The sequence below is a fragment of the Chiloscyllium punctatum genome, chromosome 6, assembly GCF_047496795.1.
Source record: "Chiloscyllium punctatum isolate Juve2018m chromosome 6, sChiPun1.3, whole genome shotgun sequence".
Lineage (NCBI taxonomy): Eukaryota > Metazoa > Chordata > Chondrichthyes > Orectolobiformes > Hemiscylliidae > Chiloscyllium > Chiloscyllium punctatum.
This window is the reverse complement of record NC_092744.1, coordinates 62500609-62523752: the sequence shown is the minus strand read 5'-3', so window position 1 is coordinate 62523752 and position 23144 is coordinate 62500609. Positions and strand designations below refer to the sequence as shown.

General features: G+C 37.7%; 1 protein-coding gene across 2 annotated transcripts in view; it reads right to left on the bottom strand.

Annotated features, from left to right (window-relative positions):
- Positions 1-23144, bottom strand: part of LOC140479021 (ephrin type-A receptor 4) — a 100068-nt gene that overhangs the window by 45461 nt on the left and 31463 nt on the right. For both annotated transcript variants that reach the window (XM_072572791.1, XM_072572792.1), the window contains one exon: positions 5935-6090. In XM_072572791.1, the coding sequence (XP_072428892.1) occupies positions 5935-6090 (156 nt within the window). The remainder of the gene's footprint in view (positions 1-5934; positions 6091-23144) is intronic.

The following is a 23144-nucleotide window of genomic DNA, read 5'->3' as shown; positions in this document are numbered from 1 at the left end:
AGCAAGTAAAAACATAGAGCTGCCAAGAAATGTGAACAGATATTGAATATAATCTGTTCAGTGATAACAGCTTCATTGGTGATGTTCTGGAGAACAGTTTTACTGAACACTGTCAAATTAACTATCGCTGTTTTGTGTATCTTCGCAATACCCTACACAAATAAGCACAGCATAAATTCCTGAAAATCAATCCTTGTTCAGAACACAGCAATTGGCTGCACTTGTAAACTTTACCATGGCGTTCTATACTGTAAACAATAAAATCACATTTAAAATCACATTCAATATGCATGAGCAAGGATATTGGAAAAAGCAGCATAAAGAATAAATAGTTTAAAAATTGGATGGAAATATTCGTAGTTTATTCTAAGTTCATTTTGTGGACTGGACTTTTCAAACTGGATCACAACGGAATGCTCTGTGTTCACGTGGGAAAATGTCCCACACTGAATAAGAGCTTTTTGGAAGCAAAAGTCAATAATTATTATGTGGGGACAGGGCACGACAGTGTCTAAAGAGGGAACCAGTGAGGCGTAAAACTGGAAAGCAGCTGCTTGCAAGAGTTGAGGAGCAGTGCACTAAAGAAGAGAGACATGGTTACACAACAAAGTGGAAGCCTGAAGCTCACCAAAAGGAAAGGCTGCATAATGCCTGGAGTGAAGGGGAAGCCATTTACCTACTAATCCAGCTGTGTGCTTTGCACAATTACAATCATCCCATTATTAATTCAACTAAAATTACAAATATCAATTAAGTTTGCTTTTTACTGTTCTTGCAGAATGAGTGTTTTAACGTTAAGTAAAACTATCATATTGGCATTTCTAACCATTTCCAAGTTATTTGCCAGGGTCTTCGAAGACCGCTGTTTGCATTCCAAATAATTCAGGAATGCCATTATCAAACCTCATTAGCTAACAGGAATGTTTTGGAAATGGGACTTATGCAGTTAGTGCTAAAAATTTATTTTGGAAATGAACTGTAGTTAATGCAATATGTAAGAAAAGATATAAAAACGTCAAAGGGAATGAATTTCTCAGAGTACTCCTGCTGATGTGGGGTTAGCGGTGCACTGTAGAATAATTATATTTTGTTTCAATTTACATGTACAATCCTCACTACAAAAACATTTCCTTTCAGATAGTACCCTATAATTACTTTTTATTGGAGAAAATCAATACTGATAACATGCATTTCATGTAACTCAGTTTTCTTCTCTTTGCACCTGGTTCTGGGATTGGTGGGAACTGGGTTTAATAAGAGCAAAGTTCAGTGGCATTCATTTGTTCTTACTGCTGGAATTGATCCGCATTGAGCGAAGAAATTAAAGGCAATTAAAATGAAATAATTTTAGAAGGGAATGGTTTTACATGCAAGTATCTTGCCACGGTACTGCCATAACTTGTTACAGCACAATAAAAACATAGATAGAATCATTAATTGCAGGTCTGCAACTGCTAACTTGTGGGTTTATTTTCTTATACATACAATTTTTAATCACAATGTTTAATGCTTCATATTTACTTCAAATGGATTAACAGCTACATTAAAGTATACTGATATGACCTGAACCAAAATGCATTAAACAGTGGTGTAGAAGTAGCTGAAATATGGTCTCCTGATTTACTTTGAGTGAATAGGGATACTGTTTGCAAAGATATCGTCTACCAGAAAACAATCCAAACTTGATGTATTATAACAATCTGTAAAAATAAGGCTTAACCCTGGTTCAAGAACTTGCATTTCTATAGTGCCTTTCACAACTTCAAGGATATCATAAAGCTCTATGCAGCCAATTTCTGAAATGTAGTCATTCTTGGAAAAGCAATGACTGAGTTGCATGCATTAATTTGCCCTTAAGACTCAGATGCTAGTTGTTTAGAGCTCTGGCCAATCTTAAGTTAGCTGAACACAGTTTAAATAGTAGGAGGCAACTACAATTGGACATGATGCTCCCTGCTTAGGGCAAGTAATAGCAGAACTTGTGATTACCATGATGGTCAGTGAATATGGACAGTCAGAGATTACAGAGGTCTGACAGGTCTGTAAATGGATACATAACCAAATAATCTACCATCATCCAATTGCCTGGTTTTGTGTGACAGCAATGGCTACTTGGTGAAGGCACCAGATGTTGTTTGATTTGGAAATGGTAACTTAATTGCCATTAACTGTGGTAAAGTAATGGAAGAAGATATGAATGGAAGATTTTAGGGAGGTGGGGGTCTTAAAAATGAAGAAAATAATAACATTATGCAAATCCTACTCCTTCACATTTGGTCTATCCATTATCTTTCTCCATTATCATACAGTGGGGAAAGAGTTTGCAGGACTCAAAGTTTGGAATTATACAGAGAAGGAAAATCAATTTAAGAAAAGCTTTCTGATTTCTCGATCTTTTAAAAGTGGTGTTGAAATGCAGAGTATCCAAGTTTAGTTTTGAAAGGGGTTTAAATGAAGGACTTCAGAAACTCTTTAATTTCATCACTTCTGACCAACACTCTAAAAGTACTCAATGATGGGCTGACATGGCTAGCCCAGGCAACTGATAAATCTTGTCAACCATGAAAGCAGAAAGGCACATTTGTGAAAATGGATGATCGTAAACAAGAGAAATAAGTTACTTTATTACCCTTAAAGGATTTTTTTTAATCTTTCTTGACACATCCACATATCATCAGCCCTAATAGATTTCTTTCAACAGGTATGGAAAGTGTGTAGTTTGCTGGAGGCCAGTTTATTCAAGTGGTGGTACTCAGATTACATTATCTGTTAGCAAAGGTTTCCTTGGCATTGCACCATTTATCATTCAACATGAGAAGTAGATTTACACTTAATGCTTCATTCCAATGGAAAAGGGTAATGTACTTCTTTCCAAACCTCTGTTGACAAATATTTTCTGCATTATATCTTGCAGCCCATTAGCAACCCCAAACTTGGCTTGGAGCAAGTTGATTTTTGACCATTTTGCTATAAATGTCACAATTTTGAACAATCTTGCAGTGAAGTTATTATACAAGGCTGCAGAAGTGAGTTCCAAAGGGCATGGACTACGTGAAAGGTCAGCGGTGATGGAAGGTAGAAACAATGTAGTGTCAGGAGAGCAAAGGGCAAAAGTAAGATTGCAAACAATAAACTTCCTATAACAGACAGAGTTCAGAAATTATCTTTTAGGAAAATAAAATTTTATAGTTAATAAAATTAGAAGGGAAAATTACAACAGAACGAGCTTGAAATCAATGAAATAGACTCTCTACAGCATCTAATCAGCACTTCACAAAGGCCCTTGTGGATTTTAACTCTGAACTGAGCTCCAAACCGAACTTGTCCATCATAAAGCCTGACTAATTCCAGCTCAATAATATTGTTCATCTTTTTTATTACCCCCTTCGTCCATTTCCCAGCTCCATATTCTACTTTTCCAAGGGTCCCCCAGCTAGTTTTCCAACTTCGCATTTTTATAAACTTGATCTCATTCAAATCTCTGTACCCTATTGTCTTCTTTGTAGAGGTTGCACCTACCTGTTACACTTACATTCCTTCCCCCCGCCCCCTGAATCAATCTGTTCAGAGAGGTCATTTCATAACTCTGCAGCAGTTGGGGCTTAAACCTGGGCCTCCTGGCTGAGACTTAGGGACACCACCACCATGCCACAAGACCACTTCCTATTACATTAGTTCAATTGTCTGCCAATATTTTCTTTCCAGGCTTGCCAGTAAAATAATGACAAGGTGGACAAGAATGAAGTTTTTAGTACGATAATAAGTAACTCAGTGACAACCAATGCCGTTTTTCAAAAAAAAATCTTCATTTGGTTTAATGAAAAATTAGAGGAAAACCCCTTTGAAATGGTTTCTTGATAAACATACAGATTCTTTTAATTCTAGTAAATTTTGAAACAATATAGATGTATGGTACATTTACAGAATTTAATTTTGTACCCACATTAGCTTTACATTGCTTTTTTGCACATATTCTAAATTCCCTTTTCTGAAAGTCTAGGCTGAAAAATCATGGAAACATTGAGATTTCTTAAAATCAACTATTTTGCGTAAGAGTTCCCAGAGTACAAAACCATAATTGAAAAATCCAAGGGATGTATAAAAGAGTTAACTGATAAGAAAGTTGTGTTTGTGAATGTTACGTTAAGGAACAGTTGCAATGTTTGAACACTGCAAAGAATCACTCAAATTAACACTGCATCGGTGAAGGTCATGTCTTTTCTGCATTCAGTTGAAAATGTGATTAAAACATAACATTACATTATACAGTCTATTATTTGGTATTGCCAACACATTTCCAAACTATTTGATAGGCTGATACCTTTCCATTCTACGGTGAAAACTATATTAATTTTAATAAAATGAAATGTTAATCAGTATCTAGATTTAACTACTGCACAAACCATGTTCATTTTTTGATGTGTACCTATCCAGAGTAAACAAGCAGCAGTTACTTTAACAAACTTATTTTAGTGAATAACAAAATCCTAACTTCTTAATTAATCCACAAACAACTTTCAGTAAAATCAAACCGCTTTACTTTTAAAAATACAATTCCGTTGGTACAGGAAATTTTTTGCATTAAAAATGACACATTTTGTCAAAGATTTTCCCCTTGCACTCATCAAGACAATTTGTATGAAATACCTAAACAAAGGAAAATGACATTTCTACTGTATGACAGGTGCAGCAAGTGAACTCTGGTTTGTACAGGCTAATGCATCAGTTAATGACGACTGACAATGAAGTGCAAAGCTTTGTTTACATTTTAACAAGGTAAATTGACCAATTGGGAGAAAGTGAGGACTGCAGATGCTGGAGATCAGAGCTGAAAAATCTGTTGCTGGAAAAGCGCAGCAGGTCAGGCAGCATCAAAAGAGCAGGAGATTCGGCCCGAAACATCGATTCTCCTGCTCCTTTGATGCTGCCTGACCCGCTGCGCTTTTCCAGCAACACATTTTTCAAATTGACCAATTAGTCAAGGCATTGCCTAAGAAATGAACCAGAGAATGGCTGTCACCTATATCAAAACTATTTCTGCAGGAGGTAATTGGTACTGAATTTCCATTTCCAGAGTCCAAGTTAGTGTCTCCATTTTGGATAACAACCCCATGCTTTATCTTGTTGGTAGTTTTGAAATTTCTAATAGCCAACAATTTCATTTGAGGGAACAGACGATCTGGTTATTTGTACATTATTATTAACACATGCACAATTGAGACTTAACTGCCAGAGTCTCCTTCTGGCTGAATTCATCATCGCTGTCTTATAACTCAGCATCTATCCTTGACTATTCCAGCTCTGATTATTGATGCCTTTCCCGTCTCCAGGTGATTAATACTTTAGTCAATAGAACAACAGGGATCCTAAAAAGGATGGCCTTTCAAAATGCATCACAGTAAGTATGCAGCTCTATCAACTAGTCAAGAATTGTTACCTACCGTGACCTTGAACTCCTATCCCTTAATAGTTCTTCCTCACTTTCCTGAAAGCGCTCTCATCATCATATCCTTGGCTATCTCCAATAGATCTTGAACCACTACTGCTCAGCAGTCTAATTCCTCCACTTACCTTTTTCCTTGAATTGAGAGATTAAATACAATGCAGTTTTCCTACTTTACTCCTATTACTATAGTAACACTTAAATGTTGACTGTTGGCATTTCGTTTTAAACTAAATGCTGGGTGATACATATGCTGTTCATTTTAGCTGTACAATGTAATGTGCCAGCATTCTGTTTTGTTGTCAAAGAATGAAAATCATCTGAGATTCATGTACCATTAAGGCACAACTGTTCATTCATTTAGATGTATAATGTATCATGGCACATTTATTATATAACGATTGCTTTGTTGTTAGAATTGTAGGTGAAATAAAGGACCTAATTGCACTTCAATAAACAAACAATTGAGACAAAATGAAAATTAGACTCACTTGTACAGGGCATAGACAAGGGATCATTTTCAGCTCTGAAGTACCCCCTTTCACAGGTGCAGGATGTAGAAGCTTCCTGAGTGGAAGAGCTATGGGGTGGACATTTCGAGCAGCTTGGATCTGTCGACAAAGCCTTGTAGTATCCAACTTTACAAGCTGGAAGAAAGAATGAAGTGTCACTGTGTTATTTACATAGCTTTATATGGAACCTCCTCGTAACATTTTGAAGTCTCTACAGTGGGATAACACTTGACTTTTAATGGAAGAGAAATGGAGTGTTAATGTAAATAACCAGAGGAGTAAAAGGATGGATTTCAAAACATTTACATGCCATGAGATTTTGTGTCTCAGATATAATGGTTCTGCTGGTCTGAATGTCATCATTTTGTCATCACTAGACTATGTTTCTCCTAAAACAGGCAGTGGTTTGAACGAGACTGAAAAGAGGGATTTAAAATCTTTATGTCACCTGAAGGTTATAAGCTCACCTCTTGTTACTTATCATCCTTGCTAGTTACAAAATTATCAAGAGTAGTAATTGGGGCAATAAACTTCTTCCGACTGCAGAAAAAACGATTAACCAAAACTATCAATCTCCCCCAGCTCTAGCTTCAAATCTGTAACAGAAGTGACTAAGATTTATGGAACTAGCGCTGTTGCATAAGGTTGCAAGATGCTTTTGGCTATAGTTCAGCAGCTTCAGGATTTTATTGAGAGAAAAAAAATCAAGAATCACAGCTAAGTATAAAGGTCAAAGCCCTCCCTCCACATCAAATAATGCTAACCCAAAGCAATCCCAGAAACAAGTAATAACAGCCCAAATGGGCAAGGGAGCCTGTCAGATTAAACAAATGGAGACTGTGAAGTACATTGTCCTGTGAACACTGAGCATTCCACTGCACTGATTGTAACAGCTGTATCGAAACACTAGAGTTACAGTTGCCCATCCATTCCTCATTTGGTTAGTTTTCAAGAAAATAATGCAGAAGCGTAAGTTGATATATGAAAATCTCATATGTCAAATATTTAAAATATGAACTAAATACTGTGTCCTACTGTTAACTACTGTGACCAAGATTCTGAAGGCAAACTTTATTCATTTATCTCTTATATATCATGATCGTTAGCAAGTGTAAATTTAACATACACAAGTATATACAATTGGGGATGAAAAGTTATTGTTCTAATTCTAATTGAAATATTTCCTTAATGAATGGAAAGTAAGATAAACAAAGTACAAATACTGCAATTTGAAATCTGAAGGCTGAGGACACACAGCAAATGAGTCAGCATCGTTCAAGGGAAAAACCACAATAAATGTCTCTATGATCAGAACCACTCACAGGTGCTGTTTGACCTGCAGCATATTTCCAGTATTTTCTACTTCAAATAGTGATAACGTGCTTGTCATAAGAGAAATTAAAAGTCCAAACTAACATATTTCTTAGGGAGATATTGACTCTGTCTATATTCTAAAAGTATGTGTGCTGGTTTGTTGTTTTAATAAAATGCATCGTAGATTACTGAAGAACTGGGGCAGATTCTGAAGAATAAAGTCATTCTTATAAAAACATGAGATATTCAGATTGCCTTTGGACAATATTGTTGTATGGCAACTCACTATGTTATATCATCAGCTGTTCTAAATGAAGGTTGCTGCCACCATTGTTCTTTAAGTCCTTGGTCTAGTCTGTTAGAGACAAATAACTTCCTGGTCTCATTGGAAGAGTCTTTTGTAGTTGACAAAATGTAGTTTATTGCATGTGAGCAACTAGCTAGAGGTTACATTGCAACAACATCAGTCATGTCAGGAGGAGTACCATATGTTAGGTCTCAGTCCTTCAAGATTGTAAGATGTTCTGCCCACAAGTCCATATGACATCAGTGTAATAGGTGCCTTTATAGCATTTCTCAGTATTAACTCTTTCAGATCCATAAATAATAAATACAAATGTAGAAAATCAGGGTGAAATCTTTCCAGCCCCTGAACACATGTGGACAATGTCAAGTTAGGAAATATAGTGAGATCAGCAAATATTAATTCTAGTCATCATGAAAAATGTCTGATTCCACCTCATGTTTTGAACAACAAGATAAGAATCTCTCTAGTGAGTAACAAGAAGCCCACTTGCATGCTGTTACGTAGAACATAGAACGGTATAGCATAGGACAAGCCCTTCAGCCCTCGATGTTGTGGTGACCTTTCATCCTACTCTAAGATCAAACTAACCGAAGGATCTTACATTTTACTATCATCCATGTGCCTATCCAGGAGTCGGTTAAATGTCCCTAATGTATCTGACTCTACTACCACTGCTGACAGTGCATTCCACACATCCACTATTCTCTGTGTAAAGAACCTACCTCTGACATGTCCCCTAAACCTTCCGGCAATTACGTTAAAATTATGCCGCTTTGTGATAGACATTTCCTTCATGGGAAAATGCCTCTGTTAATCCACTTTATCAATGCCTCTCATCATTTTGTACATCTCTATCAAGTCACCTCTCATCCTTCTTCACTCCAATGAGAACAGCCCTAGCTCCCTCAACCTCTCTTCATAAGATATGCCCTCCAGTCCAGGCAGCATCCCAGTAAACCTCCTCTGCACCCTCTCTAAAGCTTCTGCATCCTTCCTATAATGGGGTTACCAGAAGTGAACACAATATTCCAAGAATGGTCTAACCAAGGTTTTAAAGAGCCTACAGCATAACCTCATGGCTCTTAAAACTCAATCCCTCTGCAACTGAAAGCAAACCCACCGTACGCCTTCTTAACAACCTTATCAACTTGTGTAGCAACTTTGAGGTATCTATCAATGTGGACCCCAAGATTCCTCTGTTCCTCCACACTGCCAAGAATCCTGCCTTTAACCCTGTAATCTGCATTCAAATTCAACTTTCCAAAGTAAATCACTTCACACTTTTGCAGGTTGAACTCTATCTGACACTTCTCAGCCCAGTTCTGCATCCTGTCATTGTCCAAGTACCCAAGCTTGCCTGATTGATCTGCAATTTCTCATTCTACAAGTACTGGATGTATCCCACATTTATGATATGGAAGCTAGTGCAGGAACCTGACAACTCCAGTTTGCCATGCACTTCTTCAGCCTCCAACTTAGCCAGCAGTCACCAACATCTCGGAGCACACTCCACTGGCAGGCCACATTTCTCCTCCTCCCCCCACAATGATTAGCATCAGATGTGTACAAGCCTCACTAGGTCATCATGATGCATCACCTACCCATCCACAATACACTTTTCCATTTCATTGCTGCACTTTGTAGCACACTGGTACCTTTCATTGTAATGCTGCTGCCAGGACACTTTGCTGCACAGGGGCAAGCATCCATCAAAATGAAGACAAGGCTGCATCTCAGGACTGCTCATGACATTTATGCCTTGCCTTTTGCCTTACCTTTTCTCTAACTGCCAGAATTTATACACACACAGTCTTCTGCCTTGCCTTGTGGACAGAGTCAGGTAGTTTGTCGTGGTTGTCAGCAGTCAGTCAAGGAGGTGGACAGGGTTGCAGAGGGGCCAATAATTGTGATGAAGACTAACTCATTATGCAAGGATGGGAATTGACAAAGCATTGCAGGACATGGGGGTGTGACAGACAATGGAGACCTGGGAGAGCAGCTGCAATCTTCCAAGGATGAAGATGAGGATGTTGAATCTGAGGAACATCACCTTCTGCATGATAGAGTGCTGCAGCAACAAGCGTTACAAGTCAGACAGGACTAAATTGATACCTAGTTCCAGTAGATGAGAGCTGGGTAAAATGATCACTCACTGACTTTAAATGTGTCAGTGCTCAAACAGCAAGCAGTTATGCTCCCAGAGGCAAATGCAGCCTTTCTTTGCTTTTGATGTTGCAGAAAAAGAGTCAGCATTTTCAACTGCTTGCAGGCTTCCTAGGTTAGACAATGAGAAGATTTTAGGTTACATTTGATGTTAAGGTCAGAGTAGTACTCCCTTAGACAGGGTTTGAAGATGGTATGATGTTGAAGGTGGTTAATCTGTGTAGCTTGAATTTTTATAGCTGCAGTTAAATGGCTGCCAATCGGACAGCTGATGATATAAAATAGTAATTGTGAGCTTGTATTTGCAATAAAACATCAGCTGTGCCACAAGTGTGCCTTTGGAATAGTTTCTCTCTGTTCCCCTCCCATTATGTACACAGTGAAGGGGAGTTCCTGGTTGGCAGATTTATGCTTTAAAACAACGCCTGTGTCAGGAATCCTGGGAGGTCCTATCTGCGGCAAGTACATCCACCATTACCAAGCAGAACAGAGCATGCGTGGGGTGGCATAGAGACATGGTGCATACCTAATCAGGCAAACTGCAGTGATCAGCATAACTCAAAGGGCTCATGGAAAGAAAATTTCAAAACTGACACTGAGCCAATTCCTGATAAAATTTAGCTCTCGGTACATAACCCCTTTACAAAGAAAGAAAAATATTCCCCAGTTATGATCATTCCAGGGACACATTGACTTAGTCACCCTATAACTTTTACAGATGGAAAGTCTGAATTTGTCAGTCACATCTTTGAATGCAGACAGGCAACTTAAATCATAGAATTCAAATTTGTTACAAAAACCTCTACCTTGAACAGGTGTTCAGTAGTTGGCATTTTGCAACATTAGTCACTGGACAACCAACAGAATTGGCTTATTACCCCACTCAGGTGTAATGTAGCCAAGTTGCTAGGCTACAAAATTACGTGTAATCTGTTATTAGATTAGATTAGATTACATTACATTACAGTGTGGAAACAGGCCCTTCGGCCCAACAAGTCCACACTGACCCGCCGAAGCGCAACCCACCCAAACCCCTACATTTACCCCTTACCTAACACTACAGGCAATTTAGCATGGCCAATTCACCTGACCTGCACATCTTTGGACTGTGGGAGGAAACCGGAGCACCCGGAGGAAACCCACTTTATCTCAGTATAGTCAAGAACCTGAACCTTTTTGGCATGTTGATTGTAAAATTATAATTAAATTAGGCATTTGTTCACCTGTCAAAACATTCATAAGGTTAGAATGAAGAAGTTCAACATACAATTAAGTATCATGTTATATGCATACCAAGGATAATGCACTTCCTTGAATAGGCTGCCTTGGGAATTTCCTTGATAATTTTTTTAATGTAATAGACTGGGTAGCATTCTTATTATCTTCCTTCAACAAGTGTTCAATTTAAGCAAGAAATTAGACATGAATCATCAGCATTTGTGATCATAATGTTGGATCAGATGAGACATAACCGCCTCAGAAGAGTTCAACGGCCATCACCAGAGAGGCATCCAGACACAGAAGATGAAGAAGTTACTAGTTTGTAAAGAAGGATTTTATTATTGGCTTGCTTCAACAAAGTGGTTGAATGGAGAGTGTGGAGTTGGTCTCGAAGACGAGGGCTGCATTAGCCCCTGCACAGTTGACATGGCAGAGCTTCCAGCAGCAAAGGGCAGGTGGGCAGGTATGATGTGCTGCAATTGCATAGGCAGCTGTCAGACGCACTAACCTCTCACAGTCTGACGGGAACAGAACTGGAGAGCACTAAGCCATGAATTTTTGATTGCCATAAATATGAAGGGTAGGATAAATGAGTACAAACTAAATTCAACATTTAGATTGAAACTGAAAAATCCAAACATTCACCAAGATGTTTGATATATTGACCCAGGAACATTAATTTTCTTCTCTTGCCCCAGATGTGGCTAGACCTCAGTGTTTCCAACACTGTCTGTTTTCCTTCCAGAATCGGCAATGTTTTGCTTTTATGTTTTTAGTTTTGTTTTCTGGAGAATCCAATGCTTAAACATGATTGGATATTGAACCGCTCAGCTACTCCAAAGCAAAATCAGTCTATCAGTTTGTTCAGTAGTCACAGGGACAATCTTCAGAGATGATCTCAGCCAATGCTTTATATTTAAGATTGATGAGAAAAGTGTGTGTGTCAGACATTGCGATCATAAAATTGTTTTTTTGTTTTAAAAGAAAAAGGAAATTGGGATGATTTTAAGTAGTGGGATTAATGGGGCATGCTAGAATTTAGGCAGTCTGCCTGCTAATGTAAATAGGTCTTGCTTAACAAGTATAGAAGCTCATGATCAGGGCAGTTTGAGGTAGAACCGCACATCTCAGCCGCTTAAAAAATATGAAAGCATTTTCAAGCTTTAAACTATTCTCTCCTGTTTTGGCACATTGGCAAAAATAAACAGAAGCTAAATATAAAATAGTAGTTTTCATTCATCAAGCATTATCTATTAATATTATGTATTAACAAGGAGTTATAATGATCTTGCACTTGCAACAAGAGAATCATTTACATGACTGTTCAAACAATGACAAGCAAAGAAAGCACAGATCTAAATCTTAAAGAGCTGGCTAGTCTGCCTGAGATTATCCCTGATCTTTTAAGTCATACTGATCCTTAAAAAACCATTTAAGTCCCAAACTCAGCTAGCAGATGGGATCAACCCAAGCAGCTAGGGAAACAAAGAACTGTTATTATTCACAGATCTAGTCAGGACTGCTGTCAGCCTGTGTCCACAAGAGATCATCATACTGCATTTTTATTTTTTCTAAATCGCGCAGATTCAAATGTGATGTTTGATGTGCACTAATGTAACTGTGAGAAGGTAAATAGTGAGAGGCTGAAGGTCCAAGTAAAATGAATGCTCATTATAAGTAATTTGCCTATTTCTCAGGAGTTTTATGTAAAATATTTTCCCTGTTGCACAAGTGAACAAAAATAAAACGATATATAGGTTAATCTTTTCTCACTTAAAAGTCTGCTTGCTTGACACCAAAGGTTAAATATGCTGTACCCTTCCACACTTAACTAAAATCAAACAAAAAATAGTATTAGGTCACTCACTGGTTATGCAAATTACAGCTCAAGGGACTTTTTCTTGTGTAATTGATGGTTAAAATAATAGACCTTGTATATTTTATTCTAAAAGTTAACAATCGTGATAATGAATTATCCTTCAGCAAACAATGTGATACTTCTAATTTAGAAACCTTAAATCTATACACTGACATTGTTTTATACCTCAGCCAAACTATTTATATTTAAAACACTAAGAACTAGAATTAATCACATTGAGATTGATACGTCAGCATTATAATTGGTGCCACAGTGTGGTAAAAGCCACATTACAGCTGTAATTTTCAAGAACAGGAATGATGTTAAGTGTGCGTAGACAATGAGATATGCGAGCACTTTATCATGAATATCCCAATTAGGAAAGTCTCTATGTATAAACACTTAGGGAGACTGACCTACATAATGTGGCAGCAAAATCAAAGGATACAAATGTCCACGCACAGAAAATTCTGCAGAATTCAACAAACAAAGATGCAAAAATTAATTCAAGATGGAAGCTTTACTGACATCTTACATCTATGCAACAGCATAGGGGGTCGTTGGGATAATTACAAAACAATATCTGCCATAAACAGAGTCAAGTTCTCAGATAATTCATCACCTTTGGAAAAGGACGTGGAAGAGTATTTTTTTTTAAATGAAGGTGTTCTCTCAATTTTAACCAACTTTTAAAATTTAATGTTTCTGCTCAAACTGGCATGCCATTACTGAATGAAAAGATTTGACATAATTCTGAACAGCTGTAAATTACAGAGATTTTCCATACCATGTAGTTATCTAAAACCTATCATTTTCTTCAGGTAATTTGAGATGAAACAAAAATTCAACTCAACATCTCCTGCAATTTTAATCAGTATAATCATCTAACTCCAAATTAAATGAAAATCTTTCTAAAATGCACTGAATTTAAATCTAATTTTCTGTTAAGCACGCAAAGAAGAAAAGCTTGGCATAAAATAGTTTATAACGTACTATTGTCAACTATGATTGATGTATTAACTAAATGGCATGCAATTTTAAATATGTATATACCTGTAGACAATGAAAGTCCCTGTCAGTGAAAATGGCTTGAAATTTTTGTAGATGTTATTTGCAGTTATTAAGGTAAGGGGCATCAGTTTTGAGGAACCCTTTTCATGAAATGCCAACATCAAGCACTCCTTATGAATGTAGGGTAAGCCTCCCTTAATCTACCTCAACAATGCACTTTGCTCCTGCAAAATCACCTCCTACTGCTTAGTGTGACATTTCCATTACCAACACCAGCCATCTTTGTGTTATCTCTGATTGAGACATGTAATAGTGCACCAAGTAATGCAAAAATTTCACAGTTTTATATGATGGCCTTACACCAAACTCCAGGCTGAGAACAAATTCATTTCACTCATAAGCCTTAAAGCAGCAGCAGTTATATTTTTCTGTGGCCTGAATTTCACCACTATTTTCTCAGGTGAATAAACAGCAAATCCATTCTTAAGAAAATCATTTTGAGAAATTAGAGTTTAACTGTAGTTTTCAAAACGTTACAGCAGAACAGGTTAACTACTTTGAGGTTTCTGTTCTAAGTCACTCTTAACTGATATTTGAAATCTTCTGATTTTTTTTTCACCTTAAGGCCAAATAAGGATATATTTTGTTTGGCAAGTTTACATAGCTTTCTGTATTAAAGCAACTCCCTGGGAATGGGCCCCTGGCCAATACCGCCAGCAGGTAAATTCCAATTCTATGATAATCCTTTGATTTATACTGTGCTGACTGAAACAACTTTATCTGCCTTCCTAAAAAGTTCATTAACCACCCCAGCGCACCACCCCTCATGTTATGTGATGAGTTGTTTCACTGTTTCCCAACTGTGTGCCTGTAATCTCCTTTGCTGATAATACAGTATCCTAAAAATTACAACTAAAAATTCTTCCACAATGACACTGCTTCCAATTGCACAAATACTGCACAAGTAATTGCACAAACCAACTTTAAAACCATTCAAAAGGATCCTGTTAGATGATAACATTGAACTGAAACTCAATTGAAAATATTTTCCATTCTCCTCCACACACTTTACTTGGCTTGTGACCATTTTCTGTAAAAAATTCAGTCCCATTCTCACCTTGTTTTCCAACGATATATAGCTCTCCGTCTATCATACATCTCTGATTGCATCTGTGAACACCATATGGCTTTGTATGTAAGACGACTGTGCTGAATTTAGACTAGGTGCAAGCTTTAAAAAATGTACTTTTGTAAGGATAACTTGCAGTTAGATAAAATATTAATTTTATATTGCCACATTATTTGAAAATATTTTTTAATTTGAGAAACGGATTCATCTTCTTGATTTATGTGAATTTGTTGTTGACTAATAATGATCTAACTGAAGCTAATTAGGAACAGTAGGCTGGACTCTCCTGTGAGCTTTAGGCTTAACATTAAGCTGAAAAGTGATTTGCATTCTGCAATTTTATCACGGATCTCCTGATTGACTGCTTGCGGGTTTATTGTCCAATTAAAAACGGTGGACAGGCTCTAGACACTGTTAACTCAGAGGACTGGCAGCTCTGGAGCTTCAAGGTACCATTGGGAGAGATGGGCACTACTGAGGCAGCAAGGAAACCACAAAGGCACCTTGACATGATTAGGCCCTTGGGCAGGGATGTACAAATTAAAATATATGGGGCTAAGAGGATAGTCGGCCCCATGGGATGCAGGATAAATCAATCTGGGGGATATTTGGAGCCACAGGGTTGCCATACCTGCCCACAGCCCCCTTTTGGGGGTCTATGGAGCTTTAGGCTCCAACAGTCACTCGGTCTGCCATTGATGCAGTCTCTATGAAGCTGGTAACTGCCTCCATCCCTGAAAAATACCAACAGACCCATAAAATTAACCTTTATTACGCAAATTGACTGTGGGTCAGACACTCCATCTGCCTTGCCATTCATTATTAGTAAGCTAACCCAGCAGCAAGGCACCAATAGGAAGCTGTCCTAACATAGCTCCTTGCTCTCTTACCAATACCCCAACTGCATTCCTACTGCCCAGGGTACAATCAAATTCAGCCTCACATCACTAACGGTTCGATTGTGGCAGGAGTCCTTGAAAGGTTATTACAGTCTCAATTCACTTTACTAATGACAAGGTCAACATCACCTGAAAAATCCATAACAAAGCTCTTCTGCACAAAGGAGAAAAATCACAAAACTGCAGCGCAGCTTTAAATGAAGGGTAATTATGTGCATTTCAGGCACAGAACTTTTACATTTAGTCTTATTTCTGAACAATCCTACCATTTTAACATGTCCAAATTCTGTATGGTAGAATTTTATGGATTAATTACAAGTTGGTTTGTGATGAATGAGTGCTTTTGTCATGGAATGTAATTTTAGAATGTTGTAAGTCAAATCTCTTGCTTTGCAGATGGTTGGGGTTGAACTGGATTATTAAACAAGTTTGTCTTTTGCATAGAAAATTTAATCAGGAAAACATTGAGATGTTATGAGATGTGTTAATAATGCTGGCTGGAACCTGCACCGTCTGAAACAACAACGGGTGAGTACAAAGGATGTTCTTACAATCTAGTATCACCATACTTATAAAGAAAATATTTATACAGTCTTCAATTAAGTCAATCATATGTCTCAAAACACTTGACAATTTTTTGTTACTGCTCAATAACACTTCATATTATGTAGGGGAACAAAGGAGACTATTCCATGATAAATTCATTGAATATTGGCTGGTTCAACATCTTATGAATCTTAAGGAATCAGATACATGTATCAGAACAATTTTGGACAGCCTTACCAAACGCTGAAACAGTGAAGTTGAGCCTTTTTTATCTTATCATTTTTTGGAAAATTATGTCTGATTAATATGCATATGGTCTCCTCCTGCATTTATAATGCCCACAAACACAAGGTTTATTGCCATCTGATTAAAAGACTTGGACTAGAGTTGCTCGTTCATGTGTGCCTGTGGTGCTACACAAGTATGGATTGAAATCAAAAAGTGTTGTTAGGGTAATGTAGCCTTCCATTATGTGTTATTGTCTTTAACTGGAAATCAGCTAGAACTAGAGGAGTAACCTCCCTGACATTTTTTTAAAATCAGAGTTTATTATCACCCATTAGGTGAGAAATATTTAGCATCATTGTCTAAGATATTTTATCTCCATCTTCCAAAACAATAGTGGAATATGGTAAAGATGAGCTATTTGCACACGGAAATAAAAAATGCATAATTACAATGTTTGTTATGGTCTCAGAGTATCCCAAATAATTTTGTAATCTGGCACACTTCAAGATGCATGATAGCAATAAAATAAAAAGATCAGATCACCTGTTTTGAGTGATTTTCAATAAGGGTTGGATCTTTGTCAATTCCCTGGAAAGATCTCTCTTGCTCTTCTTTGAATAGGGCCGTGAGATCTTTTTTACGCTCAATGATGCAGATGAAATGTCAGTTTAATGTCTGCTCCAAAACAGCTTGTGTGTTGAATGCTTTATTGCTTCAGGTGGGAAACAAAAATGTCAATATTGCAACATAGCTTCAAAATTTTCCCTTGCTTGGAGTCACAGATTAAAAAGCTAAGATTAAACTGGTGATGAGGTCACGTGGAAAATGGCACCATGCCAGGATGAAGCATAGAATTTTTATCCAACGTCCCATAGATAAATGCAATTAATTAATTTTAATTGAGCCTGTATGAGAATGGATGCCAGCACCAACTAAAAGCAACAGAAGTTGGATGGGCATTACCCCATTTGTTCTGCTTATCATGCAAAACCAATGGTTAGACAGTTTTGTGTCTTTTCAATGGGAATAACTATCTGATATAACTTAAATTAATTTCTAATGTTTACCTAACGGTTGGCATTAGCTAGATATCATCAGTCCCGAACCAATTAAGCAAACAGCTACCTCATCTTTGTGTGTGGTTTTCCCTAGCCAAAAGACTTTTTTTTAAAAAAAAATCAAACTAACAGGTAAAAGCACCCTTCAAGCATAGAATTACCTGTCACCAAGCCATATTGAATAAAGGGCCACAGTTTGATTCTAAGTCTGCACAGGGATGAGAGATTACAATTGCTGCTAGTATAACTAAGCTTTTATGGAGAAAATCATCCTTGGTTGTCTCAAAACTGTTATCCAGTTACCATTGCTGGAGAGTAAACATGTGGATATAAATCCCATTTAATTAAAACTTAATTCAAGTTTTAAGATCTGCCATGGTGGGACTCAAACTCCTGTTTCCACGCATTAACTTAGCATTCTGGATTACTTGTCCAATGATATTATCATTATGTCTGAACCATAGATTCATAAAGGTCCAGCATAACTTGACTGTTTTTGTACTCAATGCTAACATTTGTGTAGCCCAAGACCCCTTATATTTTGCTATCTCCTCTCTCAATAAATCCTCTCTTCAAAGATCCCCACACATGAATCCTTGGCCCCTCTGACCTTTCATACAGTTTAGAACTGAGCTATTAAACATAGTTTGATTCTCCCCATCCCTTTCACCAAAATGCATCAACTCACACTTCTGGTTGATATGGAGATGTTATGACACAAACTCCTGGAGCAGGTGAGATATGAACCTGGGCCTTCTGATACAGAGATAGGAACACTACCACTGCACCACAAGAGATATTGCATCTACCATCCAGCTGCCCATTCTACTAATCAATTTATTTCATATTGTACCAACCTCATTGAATACCATTTCTCATTGACAAATTTTGAAATTTTATGTATTCCAATATGTAGATAATTTATATAGGTCAAAACAAATGGTACAGATAGACAACCCTTTATCCAAAATCCCAAAATCCGAAAAGCTCCGAAGTCCAAAGGTTTGTTTGTGAAGTTTTTTTCTCATTCACAAGGTTGTTTGGTGTGCAAGCAGTTAACCCAAACCCACACCCACTTTGATGCGTGTCACTCAGATGCAATGTGGGTGGGCATGGGCCAGCACTGGCAGGTCTCAATTCTGTCTCAGGGCCCATAGTACTCTGAATCTGCTGCTCAGTAAGATTTTTAAAATTTCACCATCAGGATGTCGCTTATTCCAAAATTCGAAAAATTCCAAATTCCAAAAACCAGCTGGTCCCAAGCGTTTTGGATAAAGGATTGTGCACCTGTACCAATATTGTCCATGGAGAACACCACCCTAGTTTGAAAAACAACAATTTATCATGATCACTTTTCTGTCTTTAAGCTTTTTTTTAAGAACTGACACTGTCCTTCTTATTTGCTGAGCCATAGCTTTGTTAACAAGACTCTTATGTGGCACTAAGTCAAGTGCTTTCTTAAAATCAATATAGCTAATGTTCATTGCATTCCCTTCATTGATCTTCTGTTATTTCATCAAACAATACAGTTAAGTTAGACAAGCACGATCAATCAATTACAAATTCATGCTGGTTGTCCTTAATTAACTCAAACATCTTGAAGCACTTGTTGATTTTCCCCACTATTTAACTAAGACTTCACTCATCACAGAAGTTAAACTATTTGGTCTGTAGTCACTAGGGTTGACTTTAAAACACCCTTTCTTGAATTAAGGTGCTATATTTATCATTCAGTAATCTTCTGGCACCTCCCTCTGTATCTACGGAAGATCAGAAAATTATGTTAAATCCTTCCATTATTTCCAACCCTACTTTAACAATCTGGAAAGGAAGTCATCCAGACATATTGACTAATCCCTGTTAAGACATCATCTTTTTATTTTCTGTATTTTTGATTGTGCACTGAAATGGGCAAAGGACTGTTTTAAAAGCGAAGGAATGTTAAATCCTTAACTGGACTGGGCTACATATGAATTCAGATCCACAGCAATGTGGTTAATTCTTTAAATCCCTCTGGGCAACAAAAGCTGACATAGACAATGACATCAGATCCTATGAGCAACAAAACAGAAAAGCACTGTATCTAGTCCTGGTCACTGCATTCCAAGTAGGCTGGCACCTTTTCTTTTTGTTATGGATTTGTTCCATAGTCGATGGGATTAGGGGAGGTTAACACAGAAATGAATCAAGTCTTTCCACTTTGTCCTTACCAGATGTCTAAGAAAAATATTTCCTATTTACCCAGCCTGTTGAGAAGATCAATTTTGGAGCAGAGTCTCATTGCTTTTGGCTTTCCAGCTACATTAAGCACTGCAGTCACAGTATTAGTACAATCTATATTCTGACAAAAATGATGGGGATTCAACAGCCAAGGTATTGTAGCTTAATGGGTGTTAATGTGGTTGAACAGTTGTAAGAGCTTGCATGTTTAGTGTATTACAAGTATTTCTTTGAGCATTTACCATTCAATTACATGTCTATGTTCAGTATAAATGGCTGCCACAATAACCACATTGAAAAGGCCAGCCTCTGCTATTGCCACCACCTCCAGCATGACATCTCCAAATTTTGCCCTTCCCTTTCAGCTTGCCGAAGCAATTGTTCCCAGCAGGATAACTGATCCACTGATTACACCACCCTCTCTCCATTCCACAGAACCATCCCATGTACATACAGGGGATGTACCAGGTGCCCTTTTACTTCCTCTTTTTTCACCGTCCAAACTAGCAAACACTCCCTCTGTGAGAAATACTGACTTAACTGTATTTCTTTCAATTCAATATACTGTTGGAGTCTTCTCTGAACTAAATTGGGTGATCACTTCGCAGAATATCTCCAGATTACAAGAGTGATCCCGAGCTTCCAATCACCTGATGCTCTGCTTCACTCTCATCTCTCATTCTGAGCTGTCTTCAGCCTCCTGCCCTGTTATCACAAAGGAGAGCACCCTGACTTTTGATTTGACACTTTATGACTTCACAAACCCAACAGTGAGTTCAACAATTCACATCAAAATCCTTGTCACCATCTTTACAAACAGTAGCTATTGGTAATTTTCATTGCTACTTAGGGGAGGCCATGGCCTAGAGGTATTACCACTACGCTATTAACTCAGACAATGTTCTGGGGATCCAGGTTCAAATCCACCATGGCAGATGGTGGAATTTGAATTCAATAAAAGTCTGGAATTAAGGATCTAATGATGACCATGAAACAATTGTCAGGAAAAGCCCACCTATTATACTAATGTCCCAGAGGGAAGGAAATTACTGCCTTACCTAGTCTGGCCTATATGTGACTCCAAACTCACAGCAATGTGGTTAACTCTTAACTGGATAGGCAATAAATGCTGTCCTAATCAGTGATATCCACATCACAAATGCTTTTTTTTTAAAAAACACATTTACACCTCTAGTCATTATCCCTTCTGTCATTTCAGCTCTCCTGCTTTCCAGCTTATCACAGACCTTTTTTTAAAAAATTCTATTTCTCCCTCTGCAGATTACATCTGGGCTGCTGAGTATTTCCAGCACTTTCTGTTTTTGTATTAGCTCTTCTCCTTCTTCAGAGTCTCTTGGAGGACAGCTTCAGGGACTGTTAGATTTGACAATGTCCCATATTCAGAGTCCCTCCTAATGTATCCAGGAGTTGGGTTGAATTTTTTTCATCTGGAATTAAGGATCTAATGATGACCATGAAACAATTGTCAGGAAAAGCCCACCTATTATACTAATGTCCCAGAGGGAAGGAAATTACTGCCTTACCTAGTCTGGCCTATATGTGACTCCAAACTCACAGCAATGTGGTTAATTTTTGACTTTCCTTTTCATGAGGTAGAATGCAGCCTATTGGAGGAATTCTCACAATGTTAGTCATTCGTGTTGGTCAGCAGTAATCAAATGGATTACTCCTCAATTATGATTCTCCTTCATCCCTTTGGAGGATATTCACAATTCAGAAAGTTGTTTTAAGCTCCATCAATGATCAGTTGGTTAAAGTAGTGAGCATCTGATTCATAGATCAGACAGCTTCCAGATCAAATCTCCATATTACAGTCAGTGTAAAGGCGGTGTTCTTGAAGTCCCATTGGTAACCCTCAGTTAGGAAACCAATTTACTTCATTCTGATTGTTACCCAGTCTCACTGTGTACAACAGATGAAAACAGTAACTTGTCTTTACACGATGCCCGCTTCAATGAATTACCTGCTGGTACTCTCGGTCAGAACTCACACTTTTAAAGTATGGCAACTTGCAATGATACTGCAGCACAAGCATTACATGTAAGCCCAAATTCCTTCACATAGTCCTTTGGAACTATCACCGAGTTAAACACAGTAATTGGCAAAATTGTAACAATTCTATGTATTATATTCCCAAAACAAAGGATGATTAGCTGTAGATGGGAACAAACTTGCACTGACCTCTCCCTGAATATCTCCTGTATTAAAAGCTTACTATATGACAGTAATATGATTTTTCCTCTGCTGTTCATTAACAGCAAATACCTTAAATGTTAAATTATAAGCATATAATTAGTTCAGTGTTGTTAGCAGTCACAATGGTTCAGATTCTATTACTTATAATCATATCTCCCAACCAGACATAAATTCTCAATTTACAGGTTTACTGTGATGTGATCTGAACAAACAATTAGAATATCGGTGACAAAGGAAACCAGACAGCAGGAAGTATCAAAAGACAATGAGGGAGGACAACAAAAACAACAACTTATATGTACACAGTGCCTTTAACACAATGAAACAGCACAAGGTGCTTCATAGAATCATTACAAAACATGATACCACGCCATAAAAGAGGATACTAAGTCAAAAACTTGTTCAAAGACCTAAGTGTCTCGAAGGAAGAAGGTTCAGTAAACAGCAAAGAATTAGAGAGGGAATTCCAGGGCTTGGCACTTTGAAGGCTCAGATACCAATGGTGGGAGATACAATAATATTGTTGCTAGTACAATTGCCTGGAAATTTAGAGATGCAAGTATTCTTGGGACCTGGGTTGGAATTCCACCATGGCATTGTGGAATTTGCATTTTTTTAAAAATCTGCAAATGAAAGACAAATGACAATGAATCAATTGTTGTAAAAAATTCATCCAGTCTTTAGGGAAGGAAATCTGCAGTCCTCACCTGGTCTGGCCTATATGAGATGCCAGACCCACGTCATTTAAAGGGCATCTTGGATGGGTGCATGAATAGGAAGGGTTGAGGGGGATATGGGTCAAATGTCGGCAAATGAGACTAGACTAATTTAGGATAATTGGTCAGCATGGACAAATTGGACTGAAGGGTCTGTTTCTATGCTGTACATCTCTATGCAGTCAACTCTTCACTGCCCTCTGAATAAGCCTAGCAAGCATTCAGTCATATGAAAAAAGAAATGACATCAGACATACCACCTGGCACCAGAAACAACAAGCGTTAACTCTGTTCTGTTGATC